Source organism: Carcharhinus amblyrhynchos, chromosome 34, assembly GCF_965287045.1.
Source record: "Carcharhinus amblyrhynchos chromosome 34, sCarAmb.v2.hapA, whole genome shotgun sequence".
Classification (NCBI taxonomy): domain Eukaryota; kingdom Metazoa; phylum Chordata; class Chondrichthyes; order Carcharhiniformes; family Carcharhinidae; genus Carcharhinus; species Carcharhinus amblyrhynchos.
In genome coordinates, this window is record NC_137357.1 from 22,079,464 (window position 1) to 22,100,536 (window position 21,073).

The 21,073-nt window shown below is 41.2% G+C and overlaps 1 protein-coding gene across 2 annotated transcripts in view; it reads right to left on the reverse strand.

Annotated features, from left to right (window-relative positions):
• Positions 1 to 3,197: 3,197 nt before the first annotated feature.
• The window catches only part of LOC145361425 (uncharacterized), a 37,107-nt gene continuing 19,231 nt past the window's right edge, over positions 3,198 to 21,073 (reverse strand). The window contains exons 11-15 of one of the 2 annotated variants that reach the window (XM_080217167.1): positions 20,110 to 20,351; positions 18,313 to 18,400; positions 14,128 to 14,843; positions 8,133 to 8,325; positions 3,198 to 5,097 (exon numbers count right to left, since the gene is read on the reverse strand). In XM_080217167.1, coding sequence (XP_080073293.1) covers positions 3,635 to 5,097; positions 8,133 to 8,325; positions 14,128 to 14,843; positions 18,313 to 18,400; positions 20,110 to 20,351 — 2,702 coding nt within the window. In that variant the 3' untranslated portion in view covers positions 3,198 to 3,634. Of the gene's footprint in view, positions 5,101 to 8,132; positions 8,326 to 14,127; positions 14,844 to 18,312; positions 18,401 to 20,109; positions 20,352 to 21,073 lie in introns of both variants that reach the window. The other variant, XM_080217166.1, reaches the window with a different exon arrangement.

Genomic DNA, 21,073 nt, shown 5'->3' on the forward strand with positions numbered 1-21,073 from the left:
CATGGCTGATTTGATGTGACCTTAACTCCACTTTCTTCTTGTTCCCCATAACCACTGATTCCTCACAAGTGATTATAAACCTGATTTAAAATTTACATATTGATCTTGCATCAGTTGACTTTTGCAGAACAACTCCAAACATCTACCATCCTTCAGGTGACGAAGTATCCGCTCATCTCATTCCGAAAATGTATCGCATCAGCAGCAACTTGGACCTCTCCATCCAGAGAACTTCAAGACCACCTCCAACCCACCACATGGCTCTATAAAGCTCCTTCTGGATACAGATCGAACATCCCCAACCTCATAACACTAATGAAATGTGCAGGAAAGTTTGGATAGAAAATATCCACTCAAATAAATAAATCATTTCTGAGCCAACGTCTGAACAATCAGGTTTCAACTTTCTCCAGAGCACATGGACAACATCCAACAGAATCAGAGTTTGGCATGGCTGAGGCTACAGAAATCCTGACCAACAGCAGAGCACACAATAACTTCTTGCCCCCCGAAGTAAGTTTACAGGCAACTTGCACTTGCTCTCCAGCAGGATACTGGTCTGATCAAGGAACTTGACGATAAAACTGATGATAGCAACTGTTCAGAAAGCCATTTGAAGGAAGAGCAGAAAACGTCTGAAACGCCAGGCTCTGACTTTTAGATTACGTCATCTATTCCTCAACTCGTCCAGCCGAGAAAACAGTTATTCTATCAATTTCCTACAATATTTTTACAGCTTCGATCAAATCACTATTTATCCTTTAAGTCCTAGGAATTAAAATCCTAGCTTGTAGAATCTCTTCTTTTAATTTAACCCTTTGACTCCAGGTACCAGTTTGCTCAACCAACACTGCATTCCTTTAACAACTTGTCACATAACTATTTTGTTCCCTGCCTCCCATGCTGCTACTGCCCATTAAACTCACAAATCTTCAGACAAACCTATGTAGCACTTTATTAAAAGCTTTATGCAAGTCTACATGAATATCAGATGCAGCAGCTTCACCAGCCCACACAGTGATTGCATTGATGAACACAATTAAGTCTGTATGGTACAATTTGCTTTTAATAAAGCTGTCATTTTTAACCTCTCATAAGAACTAGGAGCAGGAGTAGGCCATCTGGCCCCTTGAGCCTACTCCGCCATTCAATAAGATCATGGCTGATCATTTCATGGACTCAGCTCCGCTTATCCACCCACCCACCATAACCCTTAATTCCTTTACTGCTCAAAAATGTATCTATCCTTACTTAAAAACATTCAATGAGATAGCCACAACTGCTTCAACTGGGCAGGGAATTCCACAGATTCATAACCTTTTGTATGAAGAAGTTCCTCCTCAACTCAGTCCTAAATCTGCTCCCCCTTATTTTGAAGTCATGCCAGTGGAAATAACTTCCTTGCTTCTATCTTATAGAAACATATAAGATTATGACGGGAATCGATAAGATCTCTCCTCATTCTTCTGAATTCCAATGGGGATAGCCCTAGTCTACTCAGTCTCTCCTCATAAACCAACCCTCTCAATTCTGGAATCAACCTAGTGAATCTCCTCTGCACCCCCTCCAGTGCCAGTATATCCTTTCTCAAGTAAGAATACAAAACTGTACACAGTATTCCAGGTGTGGCCTCACCAGCACCCTACAGAGCTGCAACATAACTTCGCTGTTTTTAAACACCATTCCTCTCGCTATGAAGGACAAAATTCCATTTGCCTTCTCAATTACCTGCTGCACTGCAAACTAACTCCTTGTGTTTCTTGCACAAGGACACCCAGGTCCCTCTGCACAGCAGCATGCTACAATTTTTTACCATTTAAATAATAGTCCACTTCTTACTATTTAAATAATAGTCCAATCATACATTCAACCAAATAACAATTTTCTCCAAGATTATGGTCTTCATAAATTTCCTGACTGCCAGATACATTAGTGTAATTAGCGTTGATTAACTGCAAACAAAAAATTAAGGGGACAATTTTCCTGTTTGCACATCGGAATGCAAAACACACAAAAAGCAGCAGAATTCCGAACTTTCAAAATCTCTTCCCACTTCTGCATTACTCCATATTTCTAGGCTTTCACAGCAAGAAGGTGACGCACTTACCCCAATAATAAGCAAAGACCAAGGGAATCCATGTCAATGAAGCAGGATTCCTCAAGTCAGTCTTCCAATTTGACCACCATATACAAATAACATTTGAACCCTAAATTCACTAAACTCACGAAGAGTCAATGTAGTTCAGGCTGCAAACACACAGAAGCTCGGACAAGTCCAACCTGTCTTTCATTGCTAAACCATATCTGTCAACATTCTAAAATTATATAATTAAACTTACAACCTCAAAACATTTTCATTGTGCAGTCAAGTAAAATATCTTTTGAGTTCAATTATATACTTATGGATCTGCTAATATAGGGATTCAGTACCTGTTCCATGTTTCACACTGTTACACTGGTAGAAAATGTACAAGGAGCACGACCAACTTCTTCTAAACAAACAAGCTGGGACTCTTTCCAGTTGCCTCAATTTGAGTTATCTTCCTTAAACTGTTGTCAGGATACTCTATGTTAGACAATTTTCATTTCTTCAATGCCTTAAAAAAAGCCAAAGAGTTTGATTTGATTCAAAGATAATTCAAATAATAATTTTAGCTAGTTCTATCAAACCTAGAGCTTCCAATGGACTTACGGCTAAAGCCAGGACTCAAAATAGCAATAAGATGTCTGATTCAATTCCTGTTCAATGTTAAGTTCAGTGATGTCAGCTAGTTTGGAGTTACAGCTACCATCACTGACCTCAGTACCACTGGATGGCAAATAGAGAGGTGGGGTGGAGAGACTACAAGTCAACCATGGTTCTTGTTCTTCATTGTTATTTAGGTTTCAGAGTCAAAAATTGTACTCAAAGGTTGGGAGAGGACAGAAACAAATTTCCATTGCATTCTCCTTCACTGATACTTTGCCAACATAACAGTCTCACAAATGAAGAGTTTTTGGCTCAGGTGCTATTGGATGCCAAGCACTAACAGAACTAGACTGAGTGCCTACAAAGAAGTTGGAAAAACAAAAATAATAACAAAGCTAATTGTCCAAATACTAATAAACATGTCAACAAACATTATTTTTGACCCATTTCAGGACAGCGACTCATATTCCTTGATTTCCATTTATTACACCATACAGGAATGCTGTATATGAAGTTTCAAAAGTTTATTTGTTATAATTCACTTTTCATTTATCATTGCAATCATTGACTTGTGTTCTTGTGAATTTATTTTATCATTTTACTGCTGGTCTGTTGCAACACATTTTAGGGTGTAGGCAAAGAAATGGACAGCTGCACTCAAGCGAATATGCATTTTTATATTGAACAAATTTAGCCCTTAGATTTATTCCACTAACAGTGACAGACTTATGCCTGTACCTATACCTATGTACTTGGTATAGTCACAACATTACATGCAGACATAATGCAGGTTTAAGAACAGAATTTATAATTTTATTGGTGGATATTTTTCAACTGGGCAGAAAATGAAAATTTCGCACATTTTAATAAGCCTCACAAATATCCAAGTAATACAAGTTATTTTTCCAGATATATGATAATACCTTTGTATTGTTGAAGGTCACCTTAGTTAATTATATTAGTTTTCTCAGGAGGTTCCTCCAAGTCATCAGTGGCCATATTTCTTGTGTGCGCAAGTGATCTTCGGCTCTGTATTCTGATTCTTGATCGGCAGTCAGTTTTGCTCCCGATCTCTTCAGTTTTATCCAGTTTTTCCCATGCTTCGCTGAGCCTCAAAGATCTTCTGGTCAATTTACTGCTCTTGTTCTTTTCCAAGAGCTGTTCAGGGCTGCTTCTTTCTATCCAGCTCAGTCCTTCAATATTTACAAAACCAGACAGTCGGGCACTGCGCCTCACCTTCTTCTTTTCATGCACTGAATTTTCTGTGCAAATATTTGAATATTTTATTCCAATTTCAAACTGGTCAACAGCCTCAAACGTATTTTTGTTTATCGTCTCTAAAGAGTCATCACGGCCAGAATTATCGAGCAAAGTTTGAGAGTCATTTTCTACTTGGGTCTCACCAACCTTATTAATATCATTTTTATTACTGGGAACAATTTGCTTGGTGATCATTTTGTCTGAAAAGCTCTCCTCTTCTTCCTTTGATGTAACATTCTCAGCTTGGTCTCCATTTTCACTGTTTGCATCTACAATGTGGTGTTCTCCAACATTCATGACTTCTGCCTGTTCCAAATGTTTTGTACATCCTAGTTCTGCTGCAGTGAATAATTTGCTATTTCTGCGTTGGGATCTGCTTCGAAACATCTGCCTTGCATCTGGAGATAAGATGCATACCTTCTGCTCAGGAACTACAAACAATGGCTCAATTGGTGTTACATGAGATTCTTCAGTTCGACTATATTTACTAATAGGAATCAATTCCTTCATTTCAGCTGGCTTTGTGTGTAGTAGCTCAATACCTTCAACAATATTTGATTCAGGTTCCAAAGAACAAAAGCAATCACAATCACTCATTTGCGTTGTCTCCTTGATACATTCTGCGAGTCCAGCTTCTGTTGGACACTGTCTCTCACATAGGATTTGCAGACCAGTTATTCCTTGCTGATTATTTTTCACTACAGTAAAGTCTTCACAAAGATGCCTCCTTTCCTTTTTTAAGGATTTTCTTTTCATGAATGCTGAATTCTTATTGTCATTGACAGGATTCTTATCACTTGAACTTTCTAGTGCTTTCACTCCACATGGGCTGTATTCTGCATTTTCACATGAAACTTTAGATGACTCATCACTCCCACTTACAAGACCAGAACTTAAATCCTTGTTTAATTTTGTGAGTACATTCTGGTGGTCTCCAACATTCTTAACAGTTCCTTTCTGAGTTTCACTTTCAACAGATGTCTGAACACTCTGCGCCTCAAGGTAGTGCATACTCCTGTTTCGTGGTCTCCTCAGTCTTTGTGCTTTTTTACCTATGGACTTGCAAACTGAATGCATAGCAGCCTGTCCTTCAGCTGAACATTCAGATTTGAACATGCTTTGCTGCCTTTCTCCTCCAATATCAGTACCTGCTTGGCAATGAAACAAGATTATTACAAACAGTCCAGACGGTTGCACATTGGTACAGAACTGCATTACAGACAGGCAAGTCCAGTTGTGATAGAAATCACAAATATTATGACTCAGAAATAAATGGGATTAGCATCTAAATATTACTTCAATACCTACAATTAACAGTCAAAAGTACTTCATGGGGTTATTTAAAATTAATGTTATCACAGCTAACCTTGATTCTGTCAATATCTGCTGTCTCACTACACAAATGCTCACAGAAGTAATTGAAGAATGACCATTAATTGAATCTGGGTTATTATTCCTCTCCTGAGCTAAGGTACAGAGCTTAACTTTGGCACTTCCAAGTGCCACTCTAATTGAGCTCAACTAACTCAATGCAGAAAGGTAACCTGATGGATTGAAGTCCTGATGACACTTCATCCTGAAGTCTGAAAAGAAGCGGCCACTGAAACATTTGATATGTTGGTTTTAATTTTCCAAAATTTCCTGGACTCGGGCAAGATGTTTAATAGCAAATGTAATTCCTTTATTCAAAAAGACATTTAGCTTAACATCTATCATACGGAATATCTTGGAAGCTATCATTAATGATGTTATAGCAGAGCACTTGGAAAAATTCAAGACAATCAGGCAGAGTCAAGAAAACACTCAAATTTACCCAATTTATTGGAGATCTTTGAAGAAAAGTATTCATATAAATGACTTGGATAAAGAGATTGAAGGTATGTTTGCTAAATTTTCTGTGCATACAAAGATAGATCGGAAATTATGTTGAAGACGACAGCAGGAAGCTACAAAGAGACTTATTTATTTATTAGTCACAAGTAAGGCTTACATTAACACTGCAGTGAAGTTACTGTGAAATTCCCTTAGTTGTCACACTCCAGCGCATGTTTGGGTCAATACACCTAACCTGTACGTCTTTCTGAATGTGGGAGGAAACCAGAGTACCTGGAGGAAACCCACGCAGACATGGGAAGAACGTGCAAATTCCACACAGATGGTGACACCATGCTGCCCATAGTCACTTAGATAGGCTAACTGGAGATCTGTGATAAAGATCTGGAAAACTGAGTAAATATGGGCAAACATGAACTTGTCCACCTCGATAGGCAGAATAGAAAACAAGGTTATTTAAATGGTGAGAAATTGCAGAGCTCTGAGATGCAGAGGCGCCTGGGTGTCTGGCAACTGAATCATAGAAGGTTAGTATGTAGGTACAGCAAATAATTAAGAAAGCTAATAGAATGTTATCGTTTATTGCAAGTGGGATTGCAAGTACAAAAGTAGGGAGGTCATGCTTCACTTATATAGGGTATTTGAGAGGCCACATCTGGAAAACTGTAGAGTGCTGGTCTCTGTATTTCAAGAAGGATGTAAATACTTTGGAGGCAGTTCAGACAATGTTTACAAGACAAATATCTGGAATGGGAGTGTTGCCATATCAGGAAATGTACAGGCAGGGCATGCATGTGCTGGAGTTTATAAGAGCAGAAAGTGACTCGAGGGTTCTTGACAGGATGAATGCGGAAATGTTGTTGTTTATTCTTATGGGACAATCTCAAATTGGGGCTCACTGTTTAAAAATAAGAGGGTCACCATTAAAGGCGGACATAAGATGATATTTCTCAGAGTAGAGGAGGACCTCCCTTCCTCAAAGGGCGTGCAAGAGGAGTCTTAATGTTTTGAAGGCAAAGGAAAATACGATGATAATAAACAAGGGGGTGAAGAATTACTGCAGGCAGCAGGATGTTACAGTCAGAACAGCCATGATCTTTTCATTGGTGGAACATGTTTGAAGGGCCGAATGGCCAATTCTTGCTCCTAGTTCATATGTTAGCATGTAACCATTACCAACTCATCCACAGGGCAGCCAGTTTAACAGTGATCTTTAATCATGGAGGGAGAAATAACCAATCTTGCACTGTATGTATAAAAGTACCATTTATTTCAACCAACAGCATTCTTTCAAAGTTGATGAAAATATGTAGTGCTTTTTCATCTCAAAAGCCATAGACAGCCCAAAGCTGAAAACCAGAGCTAAGTAACTTAATGATTTTCCAGAGCAGCACTCAACCCTATGTTGGCTCATATACAGCTGAGGAGCTGCCACTAGCTGCTGAGAGCTTCTGGTGAGAGCTGCTCAAGCCCTCCGGGTATTTTGTTACAGCATCACATAATAACAATAGTTGAAATCTTAATGCTGCCAAATAACTTGCACATGAATTTTTCCACATTGTATGAGTGAAACAAACAGTCTGATTGTACTGTAATGGAATGAGGAACTAGTGAAAGCGAATAGTTTGTTATGAGCCTTTTTATAGAATCCTGACAGTGCAGGAGGCCATTCAACCCATTGAGCCTGCACTGCCAACAATTCCATCCAGCCCAATTTCTGTCATCCCACATATTTATTTGGCTAATCCCCCTGACACCAAGGGGCAATTTAGCATGGCCTTTGCAGTGTGGGAGGAAACTGAAGCACTCGGGCGAAACCCACACAGACAAGAGGAGAAGGTGCAAACTCCATCCAGACTGGCAGCTAGGGCCAGAATTGAACACAGGTGCTTTGAGGCAGCAGTGCTAACCACCGTGCTGCCCACACAATTTTGTTTGGATTTTTCTCTCCTTATTGTTCAAAATCTCAAATTTCAGAAATAAATCCACCAGAAACAGCAGCAGGGCAATGACAAAGCAGTCTGACAGATGCTCTGGAGTTAGCTACAGAACTACAACATGTTCTAACTACAGACTGAGAAGTAAGTAGCATGATGACCTTCAGTCCAGTTTAAAGAAATACCCCTTTCATTCTTTTACACTCGTCCACTCTGGTCTTCCCAGTAATTGTCACTACAACATAGACACAAAGATGCTCAATTCTTGTTTTACACAAGAATATTATTTAATACATTTTTTAAAAATCTGCTTGTCCCATTGAGACATACTTCTTTAGTCTTCAGCAACATGGAGATGAAAAACCTTGAACAACTTGAAATGTATTTGCCCACGAACATTACAAGATACTTACTCTCAAGACAGAGAAGACTGGTTCTCCTAGAAGCTTCACGTTGCAACTTTCCATCACCGTCAGGCAAATTTGCTGATTCAGAACAATTATCCAAGACCTCTGCGATTGGGCTCAACAGTGGCTTCCTTGAAGCATATTCACGTTTTCCATAAAGTTCTTTTTTGAATTTTTGTTTAAATCTGCCTTTGGTGGCCTGCAAAACATTTTTGCCGTGGTCAATTTTATTCATCTAATTTGCCAGTGGAGGTACAGGAAAGCATTAATTCAAATTAACTCAGCAGCACTCTTCCCTCAATCACAGATTCAGGGACCACTGCACTGTACAATATTCAACACATCATGTACGCTGATATTCAAGGCTAGTACTTCAGAGTGGTGTATTGAGAAATGCAATCATCACTGCAAATAGTATTTGTAAATAGTAAGAACTGAAGACATCGCTACCAATGGAGGAGTGAAGGAAATTGGGAATGCACATGAAGCCAGAATTGAAGGAATGTCTAGGAAAGTTTTGGGCTGGAGGTGGTTGAAATGATGTGGAGCGCAAAGTTGTGAAGGGATTTGAGTACAAGAATTTAAATTTAGTAGCTGAAAAGTCAATAATCTATATTTACATAATACATTTTCTCTCAGAATATTCCATAGTGGATAATCACTTTGGAATATTCTGCTTGATGCATATTGCCTTATGCAAACTACCTGTCACATCTGCTTACAAAGTACTGGCAACTGCACTTACTTTTGGCGATTATCCATTTTGGAATATTCCAAGAAAAAATGTATTATGCAAATGTAGATTATTGACTTCTTAGTTACTAAATTTAAAATTCTTGTACTCAAATCCCTTCACAACTTTGCGCTCCACATCTTTTCAACCTCCTCCAGCCCAAAACTTTCTTTGACATTCCTTCAATTCTGGCTTCATATGCATTCCCAATTTCCTTCACCCCTCCATTGGTAGCGATGTCTTCAGTTTTCTAGGTACCAAGCTTTGGAATTCACTGCTGAAACCTCCACATTTCTTGGTTCTTCCATAACGTGTTGTAGAGCTTGAGATCACCTTGCTGAATGCCCATGAGGCAAAGTGACAATTCGTGTCTAATAATACTATTTGTAAAGTCCCTTGCAATATCTTGCTATTCAGACCTATTTATTTCTCACATTATGCAACTTTCTCCAGGCACACGCCAAGTTTAGGACAAAGACCTGAATTGTGTACTCGATACTTGCCACATTTCAAGTGAAAATTGAGGCCAGACAAACAAGGGGAAAGGTAAAGAGAGTGATATAACGAGTAAAAACACACCGCAGCCAGGCCAAAATAGCCATTTTGCCAACGATGAACTAGTCGCAATCCTGCAGCAGAATCCACAATTAAACATTATGGAGGAAACTCTCCCAGGCCACTGCCCTCCTTAGGAAACACAATAGGCTGGGAAACATCAACCGGTCCTCGGGTTGAAATTCTGAACTGGAAAAAGGCCAAATTTGATGAAATGAGAAGAGATCTGGGAAGTGTGGATTGGCACAGGCTGTTCTCTGGTAAGGATGTAAATGGAAAGTGGGAGGCCTTCAAAGGAGAATTTTTGAGAGTGCAGTTTGTATGTTCCTGTTAGAATTAAAGGCAAAGTAAATAGGGATAAGGAACCTTGGTTCTCGAGGGACATTGGAACACTGATTAAGAGGAAGAGAGAGTTGTATGAAATGTACAGGCAGCAAGGAACAGATCAGATGCTCAAGGAGTATAAAAAATGCAAGAAGCTACTTAAGAGGGAAATCAGGAGGGCTAAAAGAAAGCACAAGGTTGCTTTGGCAGACAGAGTGAAGGAAAATCCAAAGAGCTTCTATAGGTGTGTTAAGAGCAAAAGGATAGTGAGGGATAAAATTGGTCCTTTTGAAGACCAAAGTGGTAGACTGTGTATGGAACCAAAAGAGATGGGGGAGATACTAAATGGGTTTTTTGCATCTGTATTTACTGAGGAAACAGGCATGGAGCCTATGGAAATAGGGCAAACAGGTAGGGAGGTCATGGAACCTTTACAGATTAAAGAGGTGGTGGTGCTGGCTACCTTGAGGCAAATCAGAGTGGATAAATCCCCAGGACCGGACAGGGTATTCCCATGGACCTTGAGGGGGGCTAGTGTTGAACTTGCAGAGGCCCTGGCAGACATATTTAAAATGTTAATATCACGGGGTAGGTGCCAAATGATTGGAGGGTGGCTCATGTTGTTCTGCTGTTTAAAAAAGGTTCCAAAAGAAGTCCGGGAGATTACAGGCCAGTAAGTTTGACGTCGGTGGTTGGCAAATTATTGGAAGGCGTGATAAGGGATAGGATCTACAAATATTTGGATGGACAGGGACTTATTAGGGGGAGTCAACATGGCTTTGTGCGTGGTAGGTCATGTTTGACCAATCTATTAGAGTTTTTTGAGGAGGTCACCAGGAAAGTGGATGAAGGGAAGGCGGTGGATGTCGTCTACGTGGATTTCAGCAAGGCCTTTGACAAGGTCTCTCATAGGAGGTTAGTTAGAAAGGTTCAGTCGCTAGGTATAGATAGGGAGGTTGTAAATTGGATTAGACACTGGCTCTGTGGAAGAAGCCAGAGAGTGGTTGTGGAGGACTGCTTCTCTAAGTGGAGGCCTGTGACGAGTGGAGTGCCGCAGGGATCGCTGTTGGGTCCGTCGTTGTTTGTCATCTATATCAATGATCTGGACGATAATGTGGTATATTGGATCAGCAAATTTGCTGATGATACAAAGATTGGAGGTGCAGTGGACAGTGAGGGAGGCTTTCAAAGCTTGCAGAGGGACTCGGACCAACTAGAAAAATGGGCTGAAAAATAGCAAATGGAATTTAACGCAGACAAGTGTGAGGTATTGCACTTTGGTAGGACAAACGAAAGTAGAACATACAGGCTAAATGGTAGGACTCTGAAGAGTGCAGTTGAACAGAGGGATCTGGGAATACAGGTACAGAATTCACCAGAAGTGACGTCACAGGTGGATAGGGTCGTAAAGAGTGCTTTTGGTACATTGTCCTTTATCAATCGGAGTATCGAGTACAAAAGTTGGAGTGTTATGGTGAGGTTATATGAGGCATTGGTGAGGCCGAATTTAGAGTACTGTGTACAGTTTTGGTCACCTAGTTACAGGAAGAGTGTAAATAAGGTCGAAAGAGTGCAGAGAAGGTTCACAAGGATGTCATCGGGACTTGAGAAGCTGAGTTACAGAGAGAGATTGAATAGGTTAGGACTTTATTCCCTGGAGCGGAGAAGAATGAGAGGAGATTTGATAGAAGCGTATAAGATTTTGATGGGTATAGATAGAGTGAATGCAAGCAGGCTTTTTCCACTGAGGCTAGGGGAGAAAAAAAACCAGAGGGCATGGGTTAAGGGTGAAAGGAGAAAAGTTTAAAGGGAATATTAGGGGGAGTGGTGGGAGTGTGGAATGAGCTGCCGGATAAAGTGGTAAACACAGGGTCACTTTTAACATTCAAGAAAAACTTGGATGGGTTCATGGACGAGAAGGGTGTGGAGGGATATGGTTCCTGCACCTGCGCAAAGATATTTTGGCCTTGGAGGGAGTGCAGAGGAGGTTTACTAGGCTGATACCGGAGTTGAGGGGGTTGAGCTATGAGGAGAGGCTGAATAAACTAGGCTTGTACTCGTTAGAGTTTAGAAGAATGAGGGGAGATCTCATTGAGACGTATAAGATGATGAATGGGATGGATAGGATAGAGGTGGAGAGACTCTTCCTGCTCAAAAAAGACAGTAGGACTAGGGGGCACAGCCTCAAGATAAAGGGGGGGTGGTTTAGAACGGAGTTGAGGAGGAACTTCTTCACTCAAAGGGTGGTGAATCTCTGGAATTCTCTGCCCATTGAAGTGGTGGAGGCTGCCTCGCTAAATATTTTTAAGAAGCGGGTTGATGGGTTTTTGATAAGAGAGGGGATTAAGGGTTATGGGGAGAGGGCGGGAAAGTGGAACTGAGCCACGACAGATCAGCCATGATCTTATTGAATGGCGGGGCAGGCTCGAAGGGCCAGATGGCCTACTCCTGCTCCTATTTCTTATGTTCTTATGTTCTTATGTTCAAGTGCAGGTCAGTGGGACGAGGCAAAAAATGGTTCGGCACAGACAAGGAGGGCCAAAAGGCCTGTTTCTGAGCTGTAATTTTCTATGATAACAGCAAGGGGCAGCGGGGACCATCTAAAAGGAAGGGCAGCAGACATTTTGAAGCATCACTACCTCAATGTGCCCCTCCATGTCATCCATCACCCCGACTTCGAAATGTCCCGCCACCTGTTGTGGTCAAAATCATGGAACCTCCTCCTTGATTGCACTGTGTGTATTTCTACACTACATGGACTTGGTCAAGGTGCAAATCTTCAGCACCTTCTCGAGGGCCAACTCGGGATAGGCAATAAATGTTGGCCTGGGCAGTGACATCCACATTCTTTAAACAAATACAATGAACATTTTTCCACACTCAACAGGACCACTGGTTAAAGTTGAATGACAAAGTCAAATTTCACTTACTTTCCAATGAAAATGCTTAACTTTACAAGCAATTGAGTGGCTTGTTGAAAGTAAGACCATAAGACGAAGGAGCAGAATTAAGCCACTTGGCTCCTCGAGTCTGCTCCGCCATTCAATCATGGCTGATATTTTTCTCATCCTCATTCTCCTGCCTTTTCCCCATACCCCTGATCCCCTTATTAATCAAGAACCTATCTATCTCTGTTTTAAAGACACTCAATGACCTGGCCTCCAATGGCTTCTGCGGCAAAGAGTTCCACAGATTCACCACTCTGGCCGAAGAAATTCCTCCTCATCTCTGGTTTAAAGGATTGTCCCTTTAGCCTGAGGTTGTGCCCTCTGGTTCTAAATTTTCCTACTCGTCCACTCTACCCAGACCTCGCCATATCCTGTAAGTTTCAATAAGATCCCCCCTAATCCTTCTGAACTCCAATGAGTACAGACCCAGAGTCCTCAACCATTCCTCATATGACAAGCTCTTCATTCCAGGAATCATTCTTGTGAACCTCCTCTGGACCCTTTCCAAGGCCGGCACATCCTTCCATCGATACAGAGCCCAAAACTGCTCACAATACTCCAAACGGAATCTGACTAGAGCCTTATACAGCCTCAGAAGTGCATCCCTGCTCTTGTATTCTAGCCCTCGCGACATGAATGCCAACATTGCATTTGCCTTCCTAACTGCCGACTGAACCTGCACGTTAACCTGAAGAGAATCTTGAACAATTACTTCCAAGTCTCTTTGTGTTTGATTTGATACACAATTCCCATTTAGAAAACAGTCTATGTCTCCATTCCTTTTTCCAAAGTGCATAACTTCACACTTTTCCACATTGTATTCCATCTGCCACTTCTTTTCCCACCCTCCTAACCTTCTGCAGCCCCTCTGCTTCCTCAATACTCACTGTCCCTCGACATATCTGTGCATCACCTGCAAACTTACCAACAGTGCGTTCAATTCCTTCTTCCAAATTGTTACTGTGTCTCGTGTTAAATTTTGGTCCTAGCACCAACCCCTGAGATACACCACTAGTCACCGGCTGCCATCCTGACAAAGGCCCCTTTATCCCCATTGTCTGCCTTCTGCCAGTTAGCCAATCATCTATCCATGCCATGGGTTCTTAACTTACTTAACAGTCTCCTATGCGGCACCTTGTCAAAGGCCTTCTGGAAATCAAAATAAATCACATTCACTGGTTCTCTATCTAATTTCCTGGTTACCTCAAAGAATTCTAACAGAGTTGCTTGACATGACCTCCCCTTGACAAAGCTGTACTGACTCAGTCCTTTTTTATCATGCACTTCCAAGTACTCCACCACCTCATCTTTAATAATGGATTCTAAAACCTTGCCAATGACTGAAGTCAGGTGAACCAGCTATAATTTCCCGTCTGCTGCTCCCTCCCTTCTTAAACAGTACTGTTACAAAATGATCAACATGCAATATAAGTTCACGTACTGGAGCTGAATTCTTCGAAATATTCTGAGCATTGCTCTTTTTTCGAGTTGATCTGCGGGGTTCATCTTTTCTGGACTCTTGCTCCTGATTTCCATTCTTCACCTCCTCTTTTGATTTTGGATTTACTTCTTTACTTGTCAATTCTACACTTATTGTTAGATCTTCAGTTTCAGCTCTTTGTTTACCATTAACATTCTGAATAACGGGGCACGTGTCCAAAATACAAGAACTGGCTTGTTCCTGGTCACTGACCTGACGGTCACTATTTTTCAACATTTCATCAAGCATACAAGTCATGTGGTGCACATCAAGCTCAACTGTTGATGCTGTTTTCATTCCAGAAAATTCCAAGTCACCAATTGTGGCAAAACATTTGTCAGACTTTCCACTTATTCTTGACAATTCTAGATGACTAGCTGACTCCATTTTCTTTGAATTTATCACAGTTCTGCAAGAGACATTATTGGCCCCAACTTCACTCTCTTTCTGAGGGTGTCTGGAAGGACTACTTGTATCCAGTAGCTCTTGTTTCAGTTCTTGGACTTCCGTTTCCAAAATATCATGAGGATATTCATCAGTTTTGTTGTATTTCTTCTGAAGATTTGACTCAAATGCACATGCTGATAGTGGAGACAGTGATTCAAAATTGATAGGGACCAGAGAATATCTCTCTTCATCAACATTGTGGGTTGTGACAGTACCATCTTCTGTGTTACCTACTTGAAATAAAAAATATAATTAGAAGCAAGCAATTGACAGATCTTTTGCCCCTTTCCATATTCCCAATATCACATAGAACATTACAGCACAGAAACAGGCCTTTTGACCCTTCTTGGCTGTGCCGAACCATTTTTCTGTACAGTCCCACTGACCTGCATCTGGACCATATCCCTCCACACCCCTCTCATTCACGTACCTCTCCAAGCTTTTCTTAAATGTTAAAAGTGAGTCTGCATTCACCACTTCATCTGGCAGCTCATTCCACACTCCCACCACTGGCTGATTGGCAGTAATAAATTGTCCCTAAATTAGTTTCCCTCAATGTGGATGGCCATAAAACATTAGCCAAGGGTCATGGGTGGAGAGGGGGACTGGTGGTGTTGAGATGGCGGCGCAGGCTCGTTGGGCCGAAGGGCCTGTTTCCCGGGCTGTTTTTGTTCTTTTCTTCTTTGTGTGAAGAAGCCCCCCACCTAATATTCCCTTTAAACTTTTCCCCTTCACCCTTAACCCATGTCCTCTAGTTTCTTCTCCCCTAGCCTCAGAGGAAAAAGCCTGCTTGCATTCACTTTATTTATACCCATCATAATTTTATACACCGCTATCAAATCTCCCTCGTTCTTCTATGCTCCAGGGAATAAAGTCCGAACCTATTCAACCTTTCTCTGTAACTCAGTTTCTCAAGTCCCGGCAATATCCTTGTAAACCTTCTCTGCACTCTTTCAACCTTACTAATATCCTTCCTGTAATTAGGTGACCAAAACTGCACGCAATACTCCAAATTCGGCCTCACCAATGTCTTTTACACCCTCACCATAACATTCCAACTCTTATACTCAATACTTTGATTTATAAAGGCCAATGTACCAAAAGCATTCTGTGCGACCTTATCTAGCTGTGGCGCCACTTTTAGGGAATTATGTATCTGTATTCCTAGATTCCTCTGTTCTACTGCACTCTTCAGTGTCCCACCATTTACCTTGTATGTTCTACCTTGGTTTGTCCTTCCAAAGTGCAATACCTCACACTTGTCTGCTTTAAGCTCCAATTGCCATTTTTCTAGCTAGTCTAAATCCCTCTGCAAGCTTTGAAAGTCTTCCCCACTGTCCGCTACACTTCCAATGTTTGTATCAACAGCAAATTTGTTGATCCAATTTACCACATTATCGTCCAGATCATTGATATAGATGACAAACAACAATGACCCAGCACTGATCCCTGTGGCACACCACTAGTCACAGGCCTCCATTGCCACTCTCTGGCTTCTTCCATTGAGCCAATGTCTAATCCAATTTACTGTCTCTCCATGTATACCTAGTGACTGAATCTTCCTAACTAACCTCCATGCGGGACCTTGTCAAAAGCATGCGGAAATTAAGTTCCACAGCCATTAGCAGTACTCCAAGAAAAGATCAAGTGACCATTCTTAATTTATGAGCTGAGAGAAAGAATATCACAAGCTACTCTATCTTGCAGTACGTCACAGTCCGGTCCTGCACTTTCCATACTATGATGTGGAGATGCCGGCGTTGGACTGGGGTGAACACAGTAAGAAGTCTGACGACACCAGGTTTAAGTCCAACCGATTTATTTGATAGTCAAGTCACAAGCTTTCGGGGTTTGTCCTTTCATCAGGTGAATGGAATGTTCTGGCCTCAGACAGAGCATATAAAGCACAGTTTACAGATTAGAATGCGAATCTTTACACCTAACCTGCTGTTCAAGTCCTAAAGTGGCCGACAACGTGAGTGGAAGGAGCACTGATCACAGGTTAAAGAGATGTGTATTGTCTGCAGACAGTACAGTAAGTGAGGTTTTGCAAACCCAGGCAAGTCACGGGGGTTACAGATAGTGCGACATGAACCCAAGATCCCTGTTGAGACCGTCCTCGTGCGCAGAACTTGCAGAGACTGATAGCCGAGTTCCGCACACGAGGACGGTCTCAACAGGGATCTTGGGTTCATGTCGCACTATCTGTAACCCCTGTGACTTGCCTGAGTTTGCAAAACCTCACTTACTGTACTGTCTGGAGACAATACACATCTCTTTAGCCTGTGATCAGTGCTCCTTCCACTCACATTGTCGGCCACTTTAAGACTTGAACGGCAGGTTAGGTGTAAAGATTCATATTCTAATCAGTAATCTGTAAACTGTCTGTGCTTTATATGCTCTGTCTGAGGCCAGAGCTCTCCATTCACCTGACGAAGAAGTTAACCTCGAAAGCTTGTGAGTTTACTATCAAATAAATCGGTTGGACTTAAACCCGGTGTTGTCAGACTCCTTACTGTCTTTCCATACTGTGCCACCTTATAGCAGGAGTCACTGGACAGTGGCGAATAATCTTGACTAAGTTTTTCTTTCCCAGATCCAGAGCTGTGAAATAACGGTAGCAATTGCTGCCACAAAAGAGATCAAACTGAACTGAATCCAAGAATTAATTATGTGTCATGCCAAGTGACCAAAATAACCCACCAGGTCACTAGAGTCAAGATACAGATTTTTTAAATTCCAAAATTCAAGTGATTGCAGCTGTACTACACAACATAAGGATTTCAGTTCCCAACATGGAAGAAATATCCTTAATGCTCAGTGCTAGAAAACAACTAACTGCTGGATAGCTTGCTTCCACTCGTCCTCTTAATTTGTCCAAGCCTTTTCAGCTAAAAAAAAGCTACACTTCATTCAGCCGGGTTTCAGTCTGCGGTTAACCCTATATGAATCAGGCACCTTCTTTCATTATTCACGCCAGTCAAGCTCCAGGAGGATACAATGTCCCTTTTATGTTCAAATCATTATTTCTGATACTACCCTGAAACTTGCATGTTTACCTGGAGTATGTATTTTTGTCTATAAAAAAGGATACTTAATTGAACCAGACAAATCTAAGGATGCTGGTGTTTAGCATGTGACACCTTGTCTAGCCATGGCTCCATATTGAAGCTATCTACTTAAATCACTTTCCACCTTCTTCCCAATACTGTGAAGTTCAACAAAACCAGGCACTGAAGATGAAAGAAGTACTAAAACAATTGGAAGCAAATTGAACAATATTCTGCAGTATCAAATCTTTTGGCTCAGTTAATAAATATCTCTTTCGGGCAGTATTGAACTATGAAACTAAATTTCATCTCTTAACTTCTGCAACTTATTTCAAATTTTGAAATTCTCTGAGCATTTGGGAATCTGCAATTAATCTTGGTCAGAGCACCTCCCTCAAACTTGATAAAGTCAAAATACAACAAAACAAAAAGCAGGCGAATGTTCTTGCTCCAGTGATCCTTTCTGAAAAGTGTGCACTTTTCCACTTTCAGTTAAAGGTAGTCAGGGTCAGCTTTACCTTCCATGATACAACACCCTGCAGACATTCCCTTCAATTCACAAATAAACTCAGCTCTCTCAGTGACAAGACAAAAGTTGACCACACAACAACAGGTTTCTAAAACAACTATTAAGATTCATTTAACTTACCTGCCAATTTTCTAAGCAGTTTCCATGATTTGTCATGATGGTCATTCACAGGACTGATATCATTGTTAGCCAGAGTATTGGAAGTGGGCTGGGAAAATAAGTTTAAGTGGTCAGGTTATACTCTGCATTTTCTTCCTAGTTGAGAGTACCACAAACATTTCCTGAAACTTCAGATATTTACACATCTAGTTGATGTAAGATCAAGAACCTTTGTGGCAAGGTTGAACTCCGTGGAGCACAGACACTATGTGAAACGCTCCTATAGAGTACTGATGGGTTTGCTGTGCTGACAAATGGTCTGTCCCAACATCAAGAATATTAAACCAAAACCCCATCAACTTGCATGCATGATAATATCCAAAGACCCAAATGAAGCTATGTGACCTCACCTGTCAGTTTAAAAAATGATAACTGAAAACTGCTCCGAACAGCCACTTCTAAAAGTGCATCAAAACATGTTTCAAACATACCACTCTAAAATCCTACTTAATGGATAATTGAGTATTCAAAATCATTCAGTCCAGCTTTCCCACTTGAGTACTGTGTGCAGTTCTGGTCACCTCACTCCAGGAAGACGTGGAAGCTATTGAGAGGGTGCAGAGGAGATTTACAAGGATGTTGCCTGGATTGGGAGGCATGCCTTATGGGTTGAGGGAACTAGGTCTCTTCCCCCTGGAGAGACGAAGGCTGAGAGGTGACCTGATAGAGGTTTATAAAATGTTGAGAGATTTGGATAGGGTGGATTCTCGGAGGCTATTTCCCAGGGCTGAAATGGTCGCTACGAGAGGACACAGGCTTAAGGTGCTGGGTAGCAGGTACAGAGGAGATGTCAGGGGTAAGTTTTTCATTCAGAGAGTGGTGAGTGAGTGGAATCGGCTGCCGTCAGCGGTGGTAGAGGTGAACGCTGGGTCTTTTAAAAGACTTCTGGATGAGTAAATGGGATTTAACGGGATTGGGAGTTATAGATAGTTCTATGGCCTGGCAGGAATGGATATGATCGGCGCAACTTGTGGACCAAAGGGCCTGTTTGTGCTGTAGAGTTCTATGTAGATCAATCAGTTAAAAACAAACACTTCCCACTAGTCACTTCATACTGGTCATTCCAGAATTTCCACCTCCAACTTCCAATAAGCAGACCATCCCACAGCTTTATCAATCCTTATATGAACTTCCACCTTTCTTCCGTCAGTCCTCAACTTTTTCTTTTGCCATTTTTGTCTCATGTTCTATTGTTTAGGATTAATTTCAAATACTTCAGTGGATTTTGATCTCCTTGATGATATCTTTCAGATTTGTTTCATCTCCTTCATAATTAAATCCCTGGCATTAACTTCAGCCTCATGACACTCATCTGAGCACATTCATTCAAGTATTTTAACTTTAATGGGCAGATGTGAGCACAATACTCTGGCCAGAGTGCTGTGGCGCTTCAGCAGCAAACATGATTCAGCATGTTTTGGTTGCTTCTTTAGAGCAGCATAAAATCATTGAAGTATTCGAGTATCAAGTCTAACATCCCAGATGCATTTTTCCCTCTGCTCTAAGTATTTCACATCATTCCTATATTGTTGCAGTGTGAATATTTTTTATTCCAACATGTCATACTTCACATTGATGGAACCGAAAGCTCACCTCACACCGGGCACAATATTCATAGATTGACTTTGCCGTAAGCTGCACGAATTCATCTTTACTTTTTTGCTCTGCTGCTCGATGTTAGCGCTTATAAAACTTCAGATCCCACAAAACCTGTTCTCCCAATTTCAATAGGGGCTCATCCAAATTACAGAAATTTACCATTTCATCTTCCAAACGAAGTTGGGCATTGAAACTGTGTTTTCGAGCTGAGGAAGGACCTTCACTTATGACGACCTTCTGACAGACTGGCATTTCTCCTTTGCATAAAGGGGTGTTGGATGGCAGACTTTTATCAAACACCTCAGGACTCAGCTCTCCTCTGAAAGTAGCTTTTTTCTTTACTGGTGGTTTACTGTCACTCAGTGAAAGAATGCAATCACGTTTCTTTGCAGGACTTGCACCTAAAACATCAAAATTATTTCAATGTTTTGTTCATTTCTCCAAACTTATAAACATATAGAAAAGGTGGAAATCCCAAGCACATCTGTACTGCTGTCAAAAAAGATGGTGAAAAGTCAACAAGTACTAAATTAACTGTTTCTCTCACCAGATATGCTGCCTGCTGAATACCACCAGCTTTATTATGGCTCTGTTACAATTTTCTTCTGTGTCTTTTTTTTAAACCTCAAAACGGGAACAAGCAATGTACCAATATATTGACCATGCCTTTCATCAGTATTAATTCCCCTATTCCAAAGGGTTTATCCATTTTAGCACAACAATAAGAACATAAGAAATAGGAGCAGGAGTAGGCCATCTAGCCCTTCGAGCCTGCCCCGCCATTCAATAAGATCATGGCTGATGTGGATCAGTTCCACTTTCCCGCTTTCTCCCCATAACCCTTAATTCCCTTATCTATCAGAAACCTATCTACCCATGACTTAAATATATTTAGCGCTTCAAAGGGCAGAGAATTCCAGAGAGTCACCACCCTTTGAGTTAAGAAGTTCCTCCTCAACTCCGATCTAAACTGCTCCCCCCACTTATCTAGAGGCTGTGCCTCTAGTCCTGATGACAATTACACGAACTGTCAAAAATTATGCAGCAGCCTCACGGGACTGTTCCTCACATTGCATCCACCATCTCTGTAGATACTTTAATATTTTAGGATGCAACCCATCAC